Genomic DNA, 15,062 nt, shown 5'->3' with positions numbered 1-15,062 from the left:
ACATTAGTAATTGAAAAATCTAATTGAGCCATAGTGCAGAATGAGTGTGTTTAAGCACTCCCTGGCTGCACAGCCCTCAGTCACAGCTCATTTCTTTAATCAAAGCTGCTATAAGAGGGAGCTTTTTTCCACCTCATGCTGCTTTAAGTCTGGTCCTCTGAGGTTTGTGGCTACCCACTAGTCTGCCCTCCATCTGCACACGGGGGTGCATTCCTGCGTTCCTCTGCATGGTTCACAAAAAGTGCCCAGCCTGTAACCCAAGAAAGGCATCTCTCTTTCTGTTAGTAGCTGCTTCATGCACAATTAATAATGTCCTATTTTTATCACTTCAGAGGGAGGAGCAGATTGCAGTTTGATAGACGGCATCAGTATCCAATCATTGTGAACGGTCCGTTCACAATGATTGGATACTGTTTTTCCTAGATTGTACGTTCTAGAGGCCACTAAAACTTTTCATATTTGTGTCAAAACTTTTAATTAATTGGTTGCAATGGGGGTGTGAAGAGTATTTCAAGCAATATGTAAAAAAATGTTCCAGAAAAAGATCCCCTACCCCGCCTTTAAACAAACTCCTTTTATGAGGAAATCAAACAAACACGATCATGTGAATTCATATCAATTCCAGTGACTGTAAGAGGATTTTGGCTTCCAAAGCAGGACACATTTGAGACCCGTCTTATCTTTGATTACTTTTGAATTTCATCCATGGATCTTTCACACCTCCATTGTGTAGCCCCCTGTGTCCCTCCCCTTGCCTTGTCCTCAGCCTCGGACGCCGGCTACATCCCAGTCTGCTGGAGGTTCCATTAAGCTTTTTGAAAGCACAGCCAAGCCTCTGAAGAGCTCATGTCCCCCCATAGAGACTGATTAGAAAAGGAGAGAGGGAAGGGAGACGGGGCAGAGAAAGTGATTTTAAGAGCCTCTTTAAATCTCTCTTGTTAATGAGTTGTCCTCACCATGGCAACGTTTTTTTTTCCCCTCTTTTTTTCCCTGAGGGTTTTCTGTGCCTGGAGTTGATCAAAAGACCAAAAAGAATATAAAGAAAATAAAGTTATAGCCATTTCTATACTTGTGAAACCACCGGGGGACATTAACTGATGTATTTGTTTTTTTTTTTTACCAAAAAGCTGAATTCCTTGATTGTTGTTAATAATTTTTTTAATAGCTGGGATTAATGGAGCTTTCAGTTATTGCCTGTATTCACCACAAGATGGCATAAGAATACAGCCAGGCAGGAGATGAACACACTGTGTTTATCCTTAGTTTTAAAATTAATCATGTCAGTTTCAAACCACAATAAAAGAAGCTTTATGTGAAATTATGTTAATTACCAGGTAAAATTAGGATTTAATTATTCAGGCTATCACTATGGGGCTCTATGCACTCATTTATCAACCCCAAAAAGAGACATAAGGTCTCACGAGGAATTTAATTTTAAATCCCGCTGGCCTTAAATTTTGGGAGTATTCGATTAGGGAGCTGCGCTTGTTTCCCTCGAGACCCATTAGGAGGGCACACTCATTGCATCCTAGAGAGGTCCACGCTCTCTATTAAAGCCTCCACCTCTCCATCCATTATTGCCCAGATGGGACACAAGGGATGGGATACAAAGATAGACGGGATGAGGGAGGGCAAAGTAAAGGAAGGCTTGATGAGGGGAGAGAGGGAGGGAAGGCCAGATTAAGTAGTTTGGGGGTCATGCCTTTTTCCCCAGACAAGGTCTAAACATGGGATTATCATCGCTACAATTCAGGCGTAACACATGCATGCCCACTCGCATACACACCTCGTAATACACTCAGAACACTTTGAATAAAACCACAAATCGTCATATCTCCATGTGTGCATATGTAAAAGTGTTTTACAGATGCTAAGACATATCCCACCCACAGAGATTACAAAACATTCAGCCTAAGTCGGTGGTACAGATGCACTGTAGCATGATGATAAAATCTGACCGTACACTCTGTGTTGGCAGAAAACCACTGTACCACATAAAGATAACCATTTGCTTTCCATCATTCCTGAGGACAATGGTTCAGTGCCTGCAGTAAATACAGTATCTGTATTTAGTGATGGCGATTAGCTTGCCACCCCCTGGGCTAGTTTCAGAGTCCTGGTGCTTTGCATGCAGCATATGGCCATGGTTGACCCTGACTCCAGACTGTCAAAAGGGATGTGACAGTGACAAAGAGATGACCACGAGAAGAAGCCAATTTACAGGTGATTTAAGCCTGTTGTGTACAATCAGATGTCCACTTAGATGGCTAACCTGATGTGCCAGATGGTTTGTTTCACAGAACCATCTGGGAAGTACCGATGGACTGTTTGTAAAAGGGAAGTCACTTTCAATTGGATGCATAATCTGTCTTTCAAGTTATCAAATGGATCGTAGCCAGCTGGTAAAGTCAAACTCATGCTTAAAGCTGTTTCTTTTTCATGTGTTTGTCATTGCACGGACAAAATGTGACACTAACACAGCACCATTACCGTTTATACTCATGTTGACGCGCCCTCTGCTCGCTGCAGTCTTTGTGCTAAACAGTAGGTGTCACTCACAAGAACACGACACCGCTCACACCGCTGAAATAGCAATAGGAGTTGTGCTGAAAGTGCATCATTCATACGCAAATGCATTGGTGGCTGAAGTATTACATGTGTTTGAGGAGGCAGAACTTTTGCTTTTGAACTTACTGGCTAAAAAGCAACACAAAAGATGAGGGCCTGTTCATCCATAGCATGAGTGCAGGCGTTTCAGGGGGGGAATTCGGTTTCAGACAAAGCTATGCTAAAGCCCACTGGACACCAGCTATTATGTCGTCACTTTTTGGGGCACACAGTTGTTCCAGAGGGTAACAATAGTGACCATAAACTGAAGTTTTTAATTAGATACGCCAAAACTTCTCATCTAACAAAGTCACGGTTTAAATAACTTAAAGACTACGTCTGTGCAGCAAATTCAGCTGTACCTACATGCACAGTGATCTCCCACAGAGAAAGTTAGAAACAGCCGAATGTTTTTCATTTGTTTTTCTCTCACAGTCCACAGTGTTGCAGTTTTGGACATACTTTGGCTAACAACTCGATTCCCCTCCCATGCTATATACATGGACGAGGATGGTGCTCCAAAGAACTGGCCAAGATGAGTTTTAACTGTAGCCCGACTCAATGTGTGGTATCTGTAAAAGCATACATGACAAAACCCACAGTGAGGCAGTGCAGACTGGATCAATGTTATAGGTCTAATGAGTACAGCCAAATGTAGTCATGCATTCTAAATATATATTGGTTGAGAACAGCAATCAATGCCAGCCACCAGGGCTCACATCCGATTTCCTATCCAGCCCTCCAGTTGTGCTCCTGCCACAAGCCTGATGTGTCTTCCTCGTCTCTGTAATCTGTGGCCATTGGTCAGTTGGTTGTCTCCGATAGTTGAGTTGGATATTTTGTTTTCACTCTCCACAAATGTCTCCCTGTTATTGCTCATGAAAAGAATCCAGCAGTACAGTGTTCATCTTGCTCCTGTGGATAAACATTCATGCTGACATTTTAGCTGATGCAGCTTTAAACCACTTCCCACCACTGTCCTCGTGTTTCTCTGATACGCACTCATGCTCGGCTTTCCTCTGCGTGATACGGGCTAGCCCCAGGTGGCTTGTTACTTTGTGCCCTTGAGCTACCGGAGACACTTAACCTAAATTAGCTGCGTGTTTCTGTGCCTAAATCAGACATGACCCTCGCCTCAGCAGCAGGAGCTGAGCATGGGAGTCATGGCAACAGCGAAAGCGTCATAATACTTTATACCTCAAGCTCAGGTGTACACTGTTGATTTTGTCCTATAATTGTTTTTCTTTCAAGGTGTAATTATTACTACTGTTGTCTTGGTATATCACCAAAAATGGAGTGACTGACTGAAGTGTAAAATATGTCGTGAAATACTGATATCAATAAATATTGTTGGCACAAATCACTGCCAGCAGTCAATAGGCTGAACAGCTGGAATATAAAATTTCCAGCTTTCTTCAATTGATCACTGGCATTATTCCAGCTTGGCCATGATCCATAGCACTTTTTTAATCAAGCTGCCATGCTAAAAATCCAGATTTGTGTCAACACACGTGCACACTCGTATACACAGTGGACCACAGCGGGCACTACACCTCGTGATTTACTGTATCTGTGTCTGAGGTCAGATTTACGGCATTTCACGTGTGAAGTTAATTATTAAATTGGATTAATGATTGTGTGCTACTATGAAAGAAGAGAGAGGAAACACTCATATACAAAACCCCCTCAGGAGAGAGGGGCAGACAGAGCTGGTGTTGGAAATGTAGGTCAGTAAACCAGGGTGGCGGCCAACATAATTTTCACCGTGTAGGCGTCTCTGTGTGCCTACATGCTAACTTGCATACACAGTGGACTTTGGGTGCCCTCGCATTTATTGCCTTATGGTCCATATGTGCAACAGCATATGCGTGTGTGTTTAAAGCAGAAGACAGAGATGAAGGATGTAGAACAATAGTGATGCAGAGCCATATTGACCTTTTATCATCCAGTTTTGTGTCTCAATATTTGTTTAAATGCAGTCAGATGTAGAAAACAGCCACAGGCAAGTTTTCACACGTGCACAATAACACGTACACTCTTACATACAGTTCCGGGCACCTTGCTTCATCCCATGTAATGCAGGCCAGTGAGACATCTTATGCCTGGGATATGCATAAACATTACCCATGGGTACACACTTAGGTCTCGTGGTTATTGATATGGCTGGTCCTCAGAGGGGGCCACTACAGTGTGAAGGGCCCGGAGTCAATATGAGTGGAGACGGCATGACTCATTGCTAATGGACCTCTATGTAATGAGTGGCCTGCCAAGGGACTGTCTTTATGTTACTATACCGGTGAGGGGAGATGGGGTTTCTACAGGGAAATGATTTTTTAGTATGTCAGACGTGTGCTGCACCTGCCGAGCAAGAATACAGGAGAGTGGCTCAGGTGAGTGTTTTAAACTCAATTTAAGTGAGATTATAGGACATTTTGTATAACTAAATCAGTTTTGGTCATAATCAGTTGTGGACATTATGCAGCCAAAAGGTGTGTGCACATTTAAATGAGGTGTTTGTATTCTCACAATACAGCGTACTGCCAACCACTTGTACTTGGATGTGGGAAACTCACATGTGACATCATCCCCTACTCAGACTGGGCTTCAGCATCACAAACAATTAATGTGACCAGCAATCCGTAGCACCAAGATGGACCCTCGATTCCAACATTATCGAGCCCATCCAAACAACTGAAAAAAAAAGACAAACTCTGCAGCTCTTGACAGGCCTGTTGCAGTTGTTACTTATTGTCCTGTCAGCTTTAAGAGGCTGTGACAGCCCAGTGGGGTCAGATTGCATTAGATTTAAAACGGCGTTGCCAGGGAGGAAACGGGCGGTTAGCTACAAATCCACTCAGATGGGTGAAAGGTCTTGAGTTGCAACTAATCTACCGGCTTCTGTTAAGGCCCAAAAAGCCATCCATACAAATCAGCCTGCTCGTAAAACTGCAATTTAACTACTTGCTCAGCAGGCGGGAACATTTTAAGAGTGATCTGGCTTTATTGGAATCAACATTGGACGACAAAAGTGTCCTTGTTCAATAAATGTGTAACGGTTCCACATCTCCTTGTCTTTTGGGGCTTTTCCACACGATTTCTTTTTAGGTTTTTCTCGTCCTCTTTGTTTCCAATGTGAGATAATAACTGCACTTTGCTTTTTCTATCCCCATGCACAAGGAGAGATGCATGCATCCTCTGTCTGCCCGCTCTGTCTCTCTTTCTCTTTTATCCTGGCTTGAATTTCAAAGGAGTTTGGTAGAGTGCAACAAGGTCAGACTCTGGGGGAGAGAAAATTAGGCATGACTGCCAAGCCTGCTGGGCTTTGGTGTATGTTTGCGTCTCTGTCTTCCTGTTTATATATTTTTCTTCATTGAATCCAGGCCTACACGTGGATATTTCGCGTTCACACATCTACCTCTCTTATCAGTCTTCATCTTGTCCTCTGCTTTCCACAGCTGACTTCTGTTAACTAACTTTGTCTCCTCTTTCTTTTATTTTGTATTTCCATCAGCCTTGCCTGTCAGCCCCTGCCACATCAAACAATCGCCATGTGGATGCTTTTTTTGGCTTATCTCTCATTCTCCTTCGGTTTATTGTTCGACAGTCTTTGTGTCTTTTGTACAATCTTCCTTACCCCCCCCCCCCACCACATCAGTATTGTCCGGCTCGTTCAAAGTCATACCCTCTGCTATATGCACACTCACACACATTCAGTCTGTGTGAGAACAGTCTATCTGGTGTTTGAAGAGAAAACGTAGCTATGTATCTGCCACCACATCAAGACTGGTACATGCACCTGCACCTGCATGTGCTGGTGAAACAGAAAACGCGCAAACTCTAAGAACTAAGTCCGATTATGTTTGTGATGTTCTGTGTGAGTGCAGGGCGTAGTTAGCAGGGTGTCACCCTGACTTGGAGGTTTTTTCTCATGGATTACAAAGAAGGAGCAGCCCATAAAGGGAGGCCCCTCTGCCTTTCATTCAGGGAACACACACACTCGCACAATGCTGGCTTGATTTTACGTTTTAGAGAAAGATCAAATATCCAGTTAAAGCTGAAAAGTTTACTCTTTGGTATAAAATGTTCACGCATAAACTCCAAGTGGAGTTTGGTTGGAATTTAGAAGGAATTTAGAAGCTACTAGAGCAAATAGTGTGCTTTCAGTCCATTCAAACACGCACACACACACAGTAGATCTTTTCACTAAGATGACTTGAGGAACCTTGAGGAACATTTGCCCATAAAATTCAAGTAGAGCCACTTCAGTTTGGCATGTTTTTTTACCCCCAATCGTGCAAATACACTATCCAGTGGCACATTTATAACCAGGAAAAACAAAAGCCTTGTAGCCATGGACTTTTTGTGGGTGGATAGCGAGATGTTTGGTGTCTGCTCCGACAACTGCTGTTCAGACTGGGCTGTGGGGGTCAACAGAGTATTGGACTGAAATCTTTAGTCCTTACATCTATTTTTGAGGGCAGTCTTTGGTTGGATAGGCTGTGTAAGTGTATGTTGTGAGTGGTTGCATGTGTGATGGAACCCCAGCTGTTTGAATGAAGGAGGTCAGACAGAAAGACCAAAAGAGTTGTGGGGGTGTGTGTGAAGGACTGGAATAACCCAGTAACCTCTGTGTGATGAGCAGAGAGAGAAACATAAAGGACGAGGCAGACGGGCGGACCGATAGGAGACCGGGAGCATTTGCTGTGTCAGGGAGAGGTCATTCAGCAAGTGTGGGAGTTTATGAAGTTAAAGTGTGTGCAAAGCACGGGAACTTTACCCCATGTTAAAATCATTAGTGCCAGAAAAACCGGCAGTCACTGCTTGTTTGTTCAGGCAAGCCTGTCCGTCACCTTGGCTTCAGTGTGTGTGTGTGTGTGTGTGTGTGTGTGTGTGTGTTATGTTTGAGTGAGAGTTGCTGTTTATTCAGGAGAGAGTTCAAAGTTTAACTTGGCTTAATTGCCTTTTTAGAGACGGGCGTCTCTACAGCTGAACAACACAGTTGGTGCTTGTCTACAGGTCTCATTTCTTGTTCAGAATAGTTCTTGTTCTAATCGTCTTGTTCTGTTTGCCTGCAAAAGGCTTTCAGGACGATTCAGCTGACAGGATGCATTTTGGAAACAACTTCTGTTGAGTTCAAATAAAACCTTAGGACCACAAAGCAAAGAGGTTTCTGTGAAGGAAGATGTGGGGGGGGGGGGAGCACTGGGTGAATGACTGATGCTTTGAAGTTGTTACAGTCACTGGGATGTGCAACATTTCACTGGTCGAGAGAAAAATGGATTTAGTTAAATATCAGCAAACCCTGGAAGAATTATTCCCATTTCAGCTTAAGATGAAGCTTCACGATAATGATCCCAAACACATTTCAAAATCCATGATGGCAGTCAAGAGCTGCACCATTGACATGTCCCTTATCCTCGATTCAAACGTCACTCACAATTTGTGGATCGAAAAGAGCAGTGCATGAAAAACAACCAGAGAACTGGATGCTTTTTTGCGAGAAGAATGAGCGAAAATCCCCAAATCAAGATCCCGACAGATTCTTGAGCTCTCCAAGCGACAGAAAGTGTTACAAGCTGCGAGTCTTGATAGAGAGGGTGTTACTACACAAGTAGTGCCCCTGCTGGGTGCACTGACTTTAGCTTTGCCCTCTTTTCCTCCTATTATACACAAAAAGTTAACTTAAAATATCAGGAGATATAAAAATATCTTTTTTTTTTCTTTATCCTGCTCCGATTTCTCACACACACAAATTGTGAACAAGTGTTCTGCATTTCAATTTAATTGATCATAACAGGTTTCCTATTTCAACCCCTCCACCTTAATCATGACATACTAGCTCTTCAGTGCGTCTCACTCATTGCTGATATTTTATTCATGTCCTGTATTCCTGTCATGTATTCATTCCTCTGTAGACTAAAAAGAAGACAAAAGCGATCCATCTGCCATTGAGGCATGATGTTACGCTTTCAGTCACAGAGATGCCGGGGCATAAGACAGGTTGTGGTGACAAGGGAGCTATACATTTCTTATTTGTATTCACGGGGGGGGGGGGTTCTATATGGAAAAAAAAAATTCTATATGAAGCAGTCTATATCTTTCAGGGTTTGTGGTTCATTTCCTGTTTGAGTTGCAGATTTGACAAGAATTTCATCAACTGTAAGTTAATTCGACAGGCTTAACCATTTGTGAAATCATTTCAAGGATATCACCTGTTTCTGCTGCACATGGTTAGTGCCTTGCTCAAAGGCATCTCACGCTTGATTGTTTCAAGGAAAGATGAGCCCTTTTTGTCCCCAAGTTCACAACAGCTCCACGACTTTGTGCGCTCCATTTTCCTGCACGCATGGATGCAGAATGTGCTCATGCGTTAAACAGATGCTTGATCTTACGTTGTCCCGCTTGTCTTCACTTCATGTTTCCCGACGCCCGGAACTGAAGGCTTGCGAGGTGAGAGCCGAAACGAGAGTGCACAAGAAAGAAGAAAGAAAAAAAAAAACCTCGGGAAGAGGGGAGAGTCAAATCAATAGAGGTTTGATTACATTGGCCATCATGAAGGTGTCTAAAAGAAAAGCAGGGTAAAAAAGGTTTGTGAGAAGGAGGGGGGGAGAAGAGAGATTTGACATTAGCTGATCAGGTGGAGCTGAAGAGGTTTAGAGGGTCGGCTTAGCTCCCTCGTCATAAGTCCAATTAGAAAAACTGAAGCTGAGACCTGTCAAATGAAGGGGGGTATGTGTGAGTTCATGTGTGCAGTTTTTGGTATTTGAACGGAAAAATGGTAAATGGACTGCATTTACATTGACTTCTTAGTTGGTTTTTACGCTTCTGCAACGCTTGTTTTCTTTCATCATACAGTGCACTAGGGCTGAGCAATTTTATCGATACTGCGATATATATCGATATTTCGTTTCCCGATAAAGGATCGATTTTTCAACCGCGAATATTGATTTTTATTTTTTTTAAAGCAAACGTTACAATTAGTGAAAACCCAGAACATTAAGGTAATACAATACAATGCCAGGGGGTCACATTGTACAAAACAGTGATAAATTAGTTCATAAAAATGTTGTGTAAAGTGCAGTTCTCACATTTGTGACATGTTCGTTTGTTTCTGTTTGTCTGGCTGTGTTGTCCTTCCGGTTCAAAGGTTGGACCACCAGTCCAATCAGCAACGATTCATGTCAAATCACACTGTCCCTTTTTTCCCCCCAGAAAATTATGTAAGTGTATCGAATCGTATCGAATTGTATCGAATCGTATCGTTGGCTGAATATCGTGTATCGTATAGTACCGTGAGATTAGTGTATCGCTTCAGCCCTACAGTACACACACTCACACAGCAGGAATATGGGAATCTGTGTCTTGACCAAGGACACTTGGCAGGGACTGAACCAGCAAACTTTCAGTTGGCACATGTGTTGCAGTGATCAAGTGATAGAACTGGGTCTGCATGGAAACAAGTTACATTCAGAAATATGGCATTTAAAAAAGGGGGGGGGGGGGGTAAAAAGCCGCGTTTATATGAGAGAGAGATTGTGCAGCTGCCTCTGCCAGGTTGATGGGGAGATCCAAATGGGGTGTGAAAACAGAACTGGGAAGACAAAGACAGCGGGAGTCTAGTGACAGGAGGAAGAGCAGCAGTCCCTCTTCAATCTCTGCGTTTGCTCCACCTCATTCATCACTCAGACTTAATTACAGCCTCTCAGTCGCATCATCCTTTGATTTCTTCCTTTCCTTTATACCTTCGCCTTTAGACATGGTTACAAGTACCACAAGAAGAAAAAAACTGCTGTGTTGTCATAATGCCAATGAACGTGAACAGAATTGATTGATGGCGTCATTGGTTTTAGCTGCTGTTGAAACAATTTGACAGGCATCCACACGTTCAAGACGATTTAAGATTACCTGAAAGGAGTCGTTTTTACCTTTATCTTCTAAGGATCTTTTATGTGTATAATTTGCACACAGTTAAAAGCACAAACTTCCTGGCACGTACGAGCACTGTAAAGCTGCCAGTATTAACTGATTAAAAAGGATGATGAAAACATACAGGCATTGGTTTTACAGATTTGAATATTTTCCAGTTGTTGAACCTTCTATCGGATTGATTTGAACATCTGGAGGATTTCTTCTTATCAATCTATGAATTTGTAAAGACTAGTTTGTAATGATGTAATTTGTCAGCCCTTTAACCACTAAACTGATAAACTGTAAGAAAAACCGATAATCGGAACAATTTTTAAAGGATTACAACTATGAATACTCTGAATAATCTGCAGTAGGTTTATTAAATGTTTAAGGGCTAATACTGGTGGGATTGTTTTTTTTAAATTCTGTCATAATAATCTCTCATGTTTGCTCTTCTAAATAGGGTGGTTTCCCCCGGTCTAGGCTTCACCCACTGAGCATGTACAATTCCTGCATATGCCAAGTAGAGGATGAACAGATGAAAGATTGATACTGTTTGGGCTGGGGTAGAAGCGGGGGCGTCCATTTTTCAGTGTGGAAGGGTGGATGAATGTATGCCTGAATGGATATGTCTAATCCAAGAGGTGGCCTAGATTTGAAGCCCTCCTTTAGCAGATAGAGATGTTGACCTGGCTGTCAGACTGTGCGTATGTGCGTGCTTGTTAACGCCGGCCGGAGAACAATGGGCTTTTTAATGAGGCATCCTGCTTAAACTTGCGTCTGCATAACTTATACTAATACTGCACGCGTGCCAAGCAGAACGAGATGCAGTTTGTCAGATTGTTTTTGCTGGTACGGTAGCTTCTGTTTGTCTCCAATTATTACTCCTAATCTAATTTTCAGATGGCTTTTAAAGGAGGGTATATTTAATTATTTCTCAGTTCATTAGTCTAAAACATGTAAAGAAGTTGCTTAAAGCTCAAGGAAGCATCTTTGTTTTGTAATTTCTCTCTTTTTGGGCCACCTGGACCGCTCCAAACAAATTTTACAATAATATAAAACATTGAAAAGTAGAACTTATATCAACATTTGGGTAGCTTGATCACAGTAACTAAGGCTTAATTGGAAAAATTCAAAGAGTCGTTTGATTTTCTTTTACTGATTGTGGCGAATTCTTTTATCATTTGGGCTGACAAGATTTTAGTTGACGATTAATTTGGAAGATTTAGATTTAGTCTTTTTTTCTGTTGATTTCATCCCTCCGATGGTTTCAGATTAGTGGCATTGGTGCCTCGACCGCAAAATTTTTATCTTTAAATCCAACAAATCGCCTCTTTGACTTTAAATCAGCACGCTCCCCCAGAGATGCTAAATGCTCACGGACTGCTTGACTAATTTAAATCCGCCTGTTACGTAAGAGCGGTGACAAACTTACCAGACTTGAGGTTGCAGTTGTAAGGCGACGTTAAACACTGAAGTTCATTAAACAGTATGAAAAGATGAAACGAACATCACCCGCCACCACGTGATTGGGTGTCCAAATAGTCCATTTCACTATTTCAGTCACAATTGTTGAATACATTAACAGAGTTTGCTATAATTCCACGTGAATCTGATTTTCCGAGCACAACAAACACATGTTGATTTTGACATTTAGGATATAATGTATAGCTTTAAAATTTCAAGGACAAGTGCAACAGATACTGCAAATAGACACTTCACAGCATACAGCAGTGAAACCAGAAAAAACAATGGACCATAGTAAACACGAGCAATTAAACCAGAGGCTGGACAAGTTGAACCTGGTTTCTGCACACTTCTTAAGCACTTCAGAGATGGGCCTAAAAGATTCAGACGAGTGAGGGGGAGGGCGTTGAGGGGAGGGCGAAACCTTTTTACCCCTAAAAATCGAGGATCATTGGCAGTCCCCCCCCCCCCCCCTCCGCCCTTCAACCATTTTGGTTGAAATTAAATACGACCGCAAAAGGGAGGGGGCTATCCAGCACTTTAGGGTTATGTGTATGAATGGGTGCGTGCTGGAGTGTGTGCGTAATAGATTGTGAACGGATTGGACAATGGGAGGATTGTATGAGGTCTATATTTATGCGGCACAGTTTCAACGGCCATGTGCACACACAGCAGACTGACGATGATCGGACGGAGAAAGACTGCTTGATTGATACATATGAGCTAAATTAAGAGTAAATGTTGTTTTACAGGCCATAAAATGGTACAAAGATTGTGAGAGTATTGGTGTTTTGTTTCCTGGTTGCATTGCATGCACATTCTCTTGAGAATAACTATTCAGACAGTGCAGTTTTATTTCATTTTTTCCAAGGCTGCACGTGGTTCTTTTGCAAAGGTGGCCAATGGTTTAATGAGATGCATAAATATTCCCTCGATGAGTCTGCTGTAGAGGTGAAACAGGCAGCACGCTGACAGCAGAGCGGCTTTGAAATTGTGGAAAAAGAGGAAAAACTGAAAGTGATGGAATGAAAATGCGTATCGCAATCACCGCCTGTTTGCTCTAATAAAATAAAAAAAAGTTTGTGTTTAAGCTATATTTTTCTGGCAGCACGCAAAAGTGTTTTTTAGAGATAAAGTCAGCAAGATGGAATAAATGGCCATGAGAAATAAAAGGTTAGGCAGCCAGAGCTCCTTGGTAACCAAAGCACAGAGGAACAGAGGGGCCGGTCCTACACCACTCCTGCTGTGTTTGTGTGTGTGCTTCCGAGGACTGGACTGCCTGAGGGAGGAGTTGTGGCGGCGAAGGGGGAGTGGTGGACCTTGTGTGCGTTTGTAGAGAAACATAGGGGTAGAGACGTATTGTCAGCATAGTAGACGCTCGCATGCACTCACAGCCCTGTAGTGAGAATGTGAGCCGAGGGGGGTCCACAGTCTTCTTTTTTCCCTTTTTGCCGGGGTTTTGTCAGTGTTTTGTTTTTTTTGTGCCACATGTCACTAAGGCACTTTTTTTCTTATTAGGGGATATCTGCACTTAACCGGAATAATGGTGTTTATTGGAACCTCGTTAAAGTCCATAATTAAGTACTTCAAAAAGAAGGGTAAGATACTTTTCTTTTGTTGAATACTGAGCACAGATGTGTCTCAAGTGATTTGAACCTGTTGTCTGTATCAAAAACTACAATAAATTATAAGCGGTCACTGAAAATGATCTTTTTGTATAAATTCTAAAGGAATTGAGCCATGCGCAGATTTCCCGTAGCTTTCCATTTATTTTGAACTTACTCGGATACCTTTCTTGACAGCTCGTTAAAGTTGATCTATTTTGAAAAGCCTTGTGTCGCATGCATCATTCTTGGTGTTTTTACATAATTTCATTCCAACTAATAGCCTCTAATGTGGTCGCACTGCTTCTTCTTCACTGCGGCCTTAGCTGAGCACCTCTGTGTTGTTGCACCCTGTAACCAGGTAACCACCGGTCCAGCCTCTAAATGGCTGTGCAGCTTGTAAAGGTGACGGCGGGAGGAAGTTCAAGTCACAGCCACTTTATTAGAATTAGCTAACTCTTCTTTGTCAGTCCCGGACAACGCAGAGGTTTTGTTCTGTTTTATTTTGAAGTGTGAATGTTTTCGTGTTAAAGGCCTGTGCGCAGCCACGTGTATACAGTAGATTATGGTTAAGACTATTAAGTTAATGTTGCAAGGCTGTTTTATCAATGGGTTTCTGTTAAGCACGTGAGGACTTAAAGAGCTGGTTGATGCAGGACAAGCTGCTTGTGAAGACTATCTTGAGGTTTATTTATTTATAGCTTGTGTTTGTGCGCTGAAGCCGAGGCTGAGGTGTTACTGTTAATGATTACCTCAGCTTTTCTGTACTTCACGTTTCTCATGCCTGCACTTTGCTCTCCGGCTGAACACCTGCAATGTGGTCCCCCACAGGGTCTTTGGTGGTCATTAACCTGTCTTCAAAACTAGGAGACCTTTCACCATAGAAGGTTGCAGAGGAAAGTCTGTTTGTTTAGGACCAAATAGAAATAAACATGACAGTTGAAGTAAACTTTCAGAATATTGTTCTATGATATTGAGGGCCTCTGACAAAATTCAAACCATAGTTTTAGTCGGCATACTTGTTTTCCTATAAGCAGAGGAATACTAATTGTTGTTAGCTGACACACAGAGTGAAAGATCGAGAGAGCTTTGTCATGTTTGAAAGTCTCTGCTCAGTATTGGTTTGCACGTAATCAGGGACTCGGATCAGGATTAACATAGATATCATCAATATGACTTGATCGCAGCCGATGCTGCAGCTGTGCTGGATGTGTCGTCCAGGGATTTCTCTATGCGGCCTTTGCAGTTTTAGCTCTGGTGCCCTGTCATTTAAAGTTTTGATAGCCCGTTTACTCAGTTTGTGTTTGTTAAAGAGCATGAGGAGCGCTGTGATATCAATGGACAGAGGGATTAGTGGACTTTAAAAAAAAGACTTGTACGCCAAACCAATGAGTGTGAGAGTGTGTGTGTTGAGGAGCGAGGGGGTATTGTGGCACTGAAAGGCCTGATGTGGAGACTGATGCAGGGGGACAATAC

At 42.5% G+C, this 15,062-nt stretch overlaps 1 protein-coding gene across 7 annotated transcripts in view; it reads left to right on the top strand.

Moving 5' to 3' along the window:
• The window catches only part of nhsl1b (NHS-like 1b), a 98,132-nt gene that overhangs the window by 61,397 nt on the left and 21,673 nt on the right, over positions 1-15,062 (top strand). The window contains exon 1 of one of the 7 annotated variants that reach the window (XM_075459617.1): positions 13,343-13,580. The exons of the other annotated variants lie outside the window; for them this stretch is intronic. Coding sequence (XP_075315732.1) covers positions 13,526-13,580 — 55 coding nt within the window. The 5' untranslated portion in view covers positions 13,343-13,525. Of the gene's footprint in view, positions 1-13,342; positions 13,581-15,062 lie in introns of those variants that run through there. 7 annotated transcript variants of the gene reach the window in all.

Source organism: Odontesthes bonariensis, chromosome 24 (assembly GCF_027942865.1).
Source record: "Odontesthes bonariensis isolate fOdoBon6 chromosome 24, fOdoBon6.hap1, whole genome shotgun sequence".
NCBI lineage: Eukaryota > Metazoa > Chordata > Actinopteri > Atheriniformes > Atherinopsidae > Odontesthes > Odontesthes bonariensis.
Note: the sequence above shows the minus strand (reverse complement) of the source record. Positions and strands in the feature narration are given on the sequence as shown.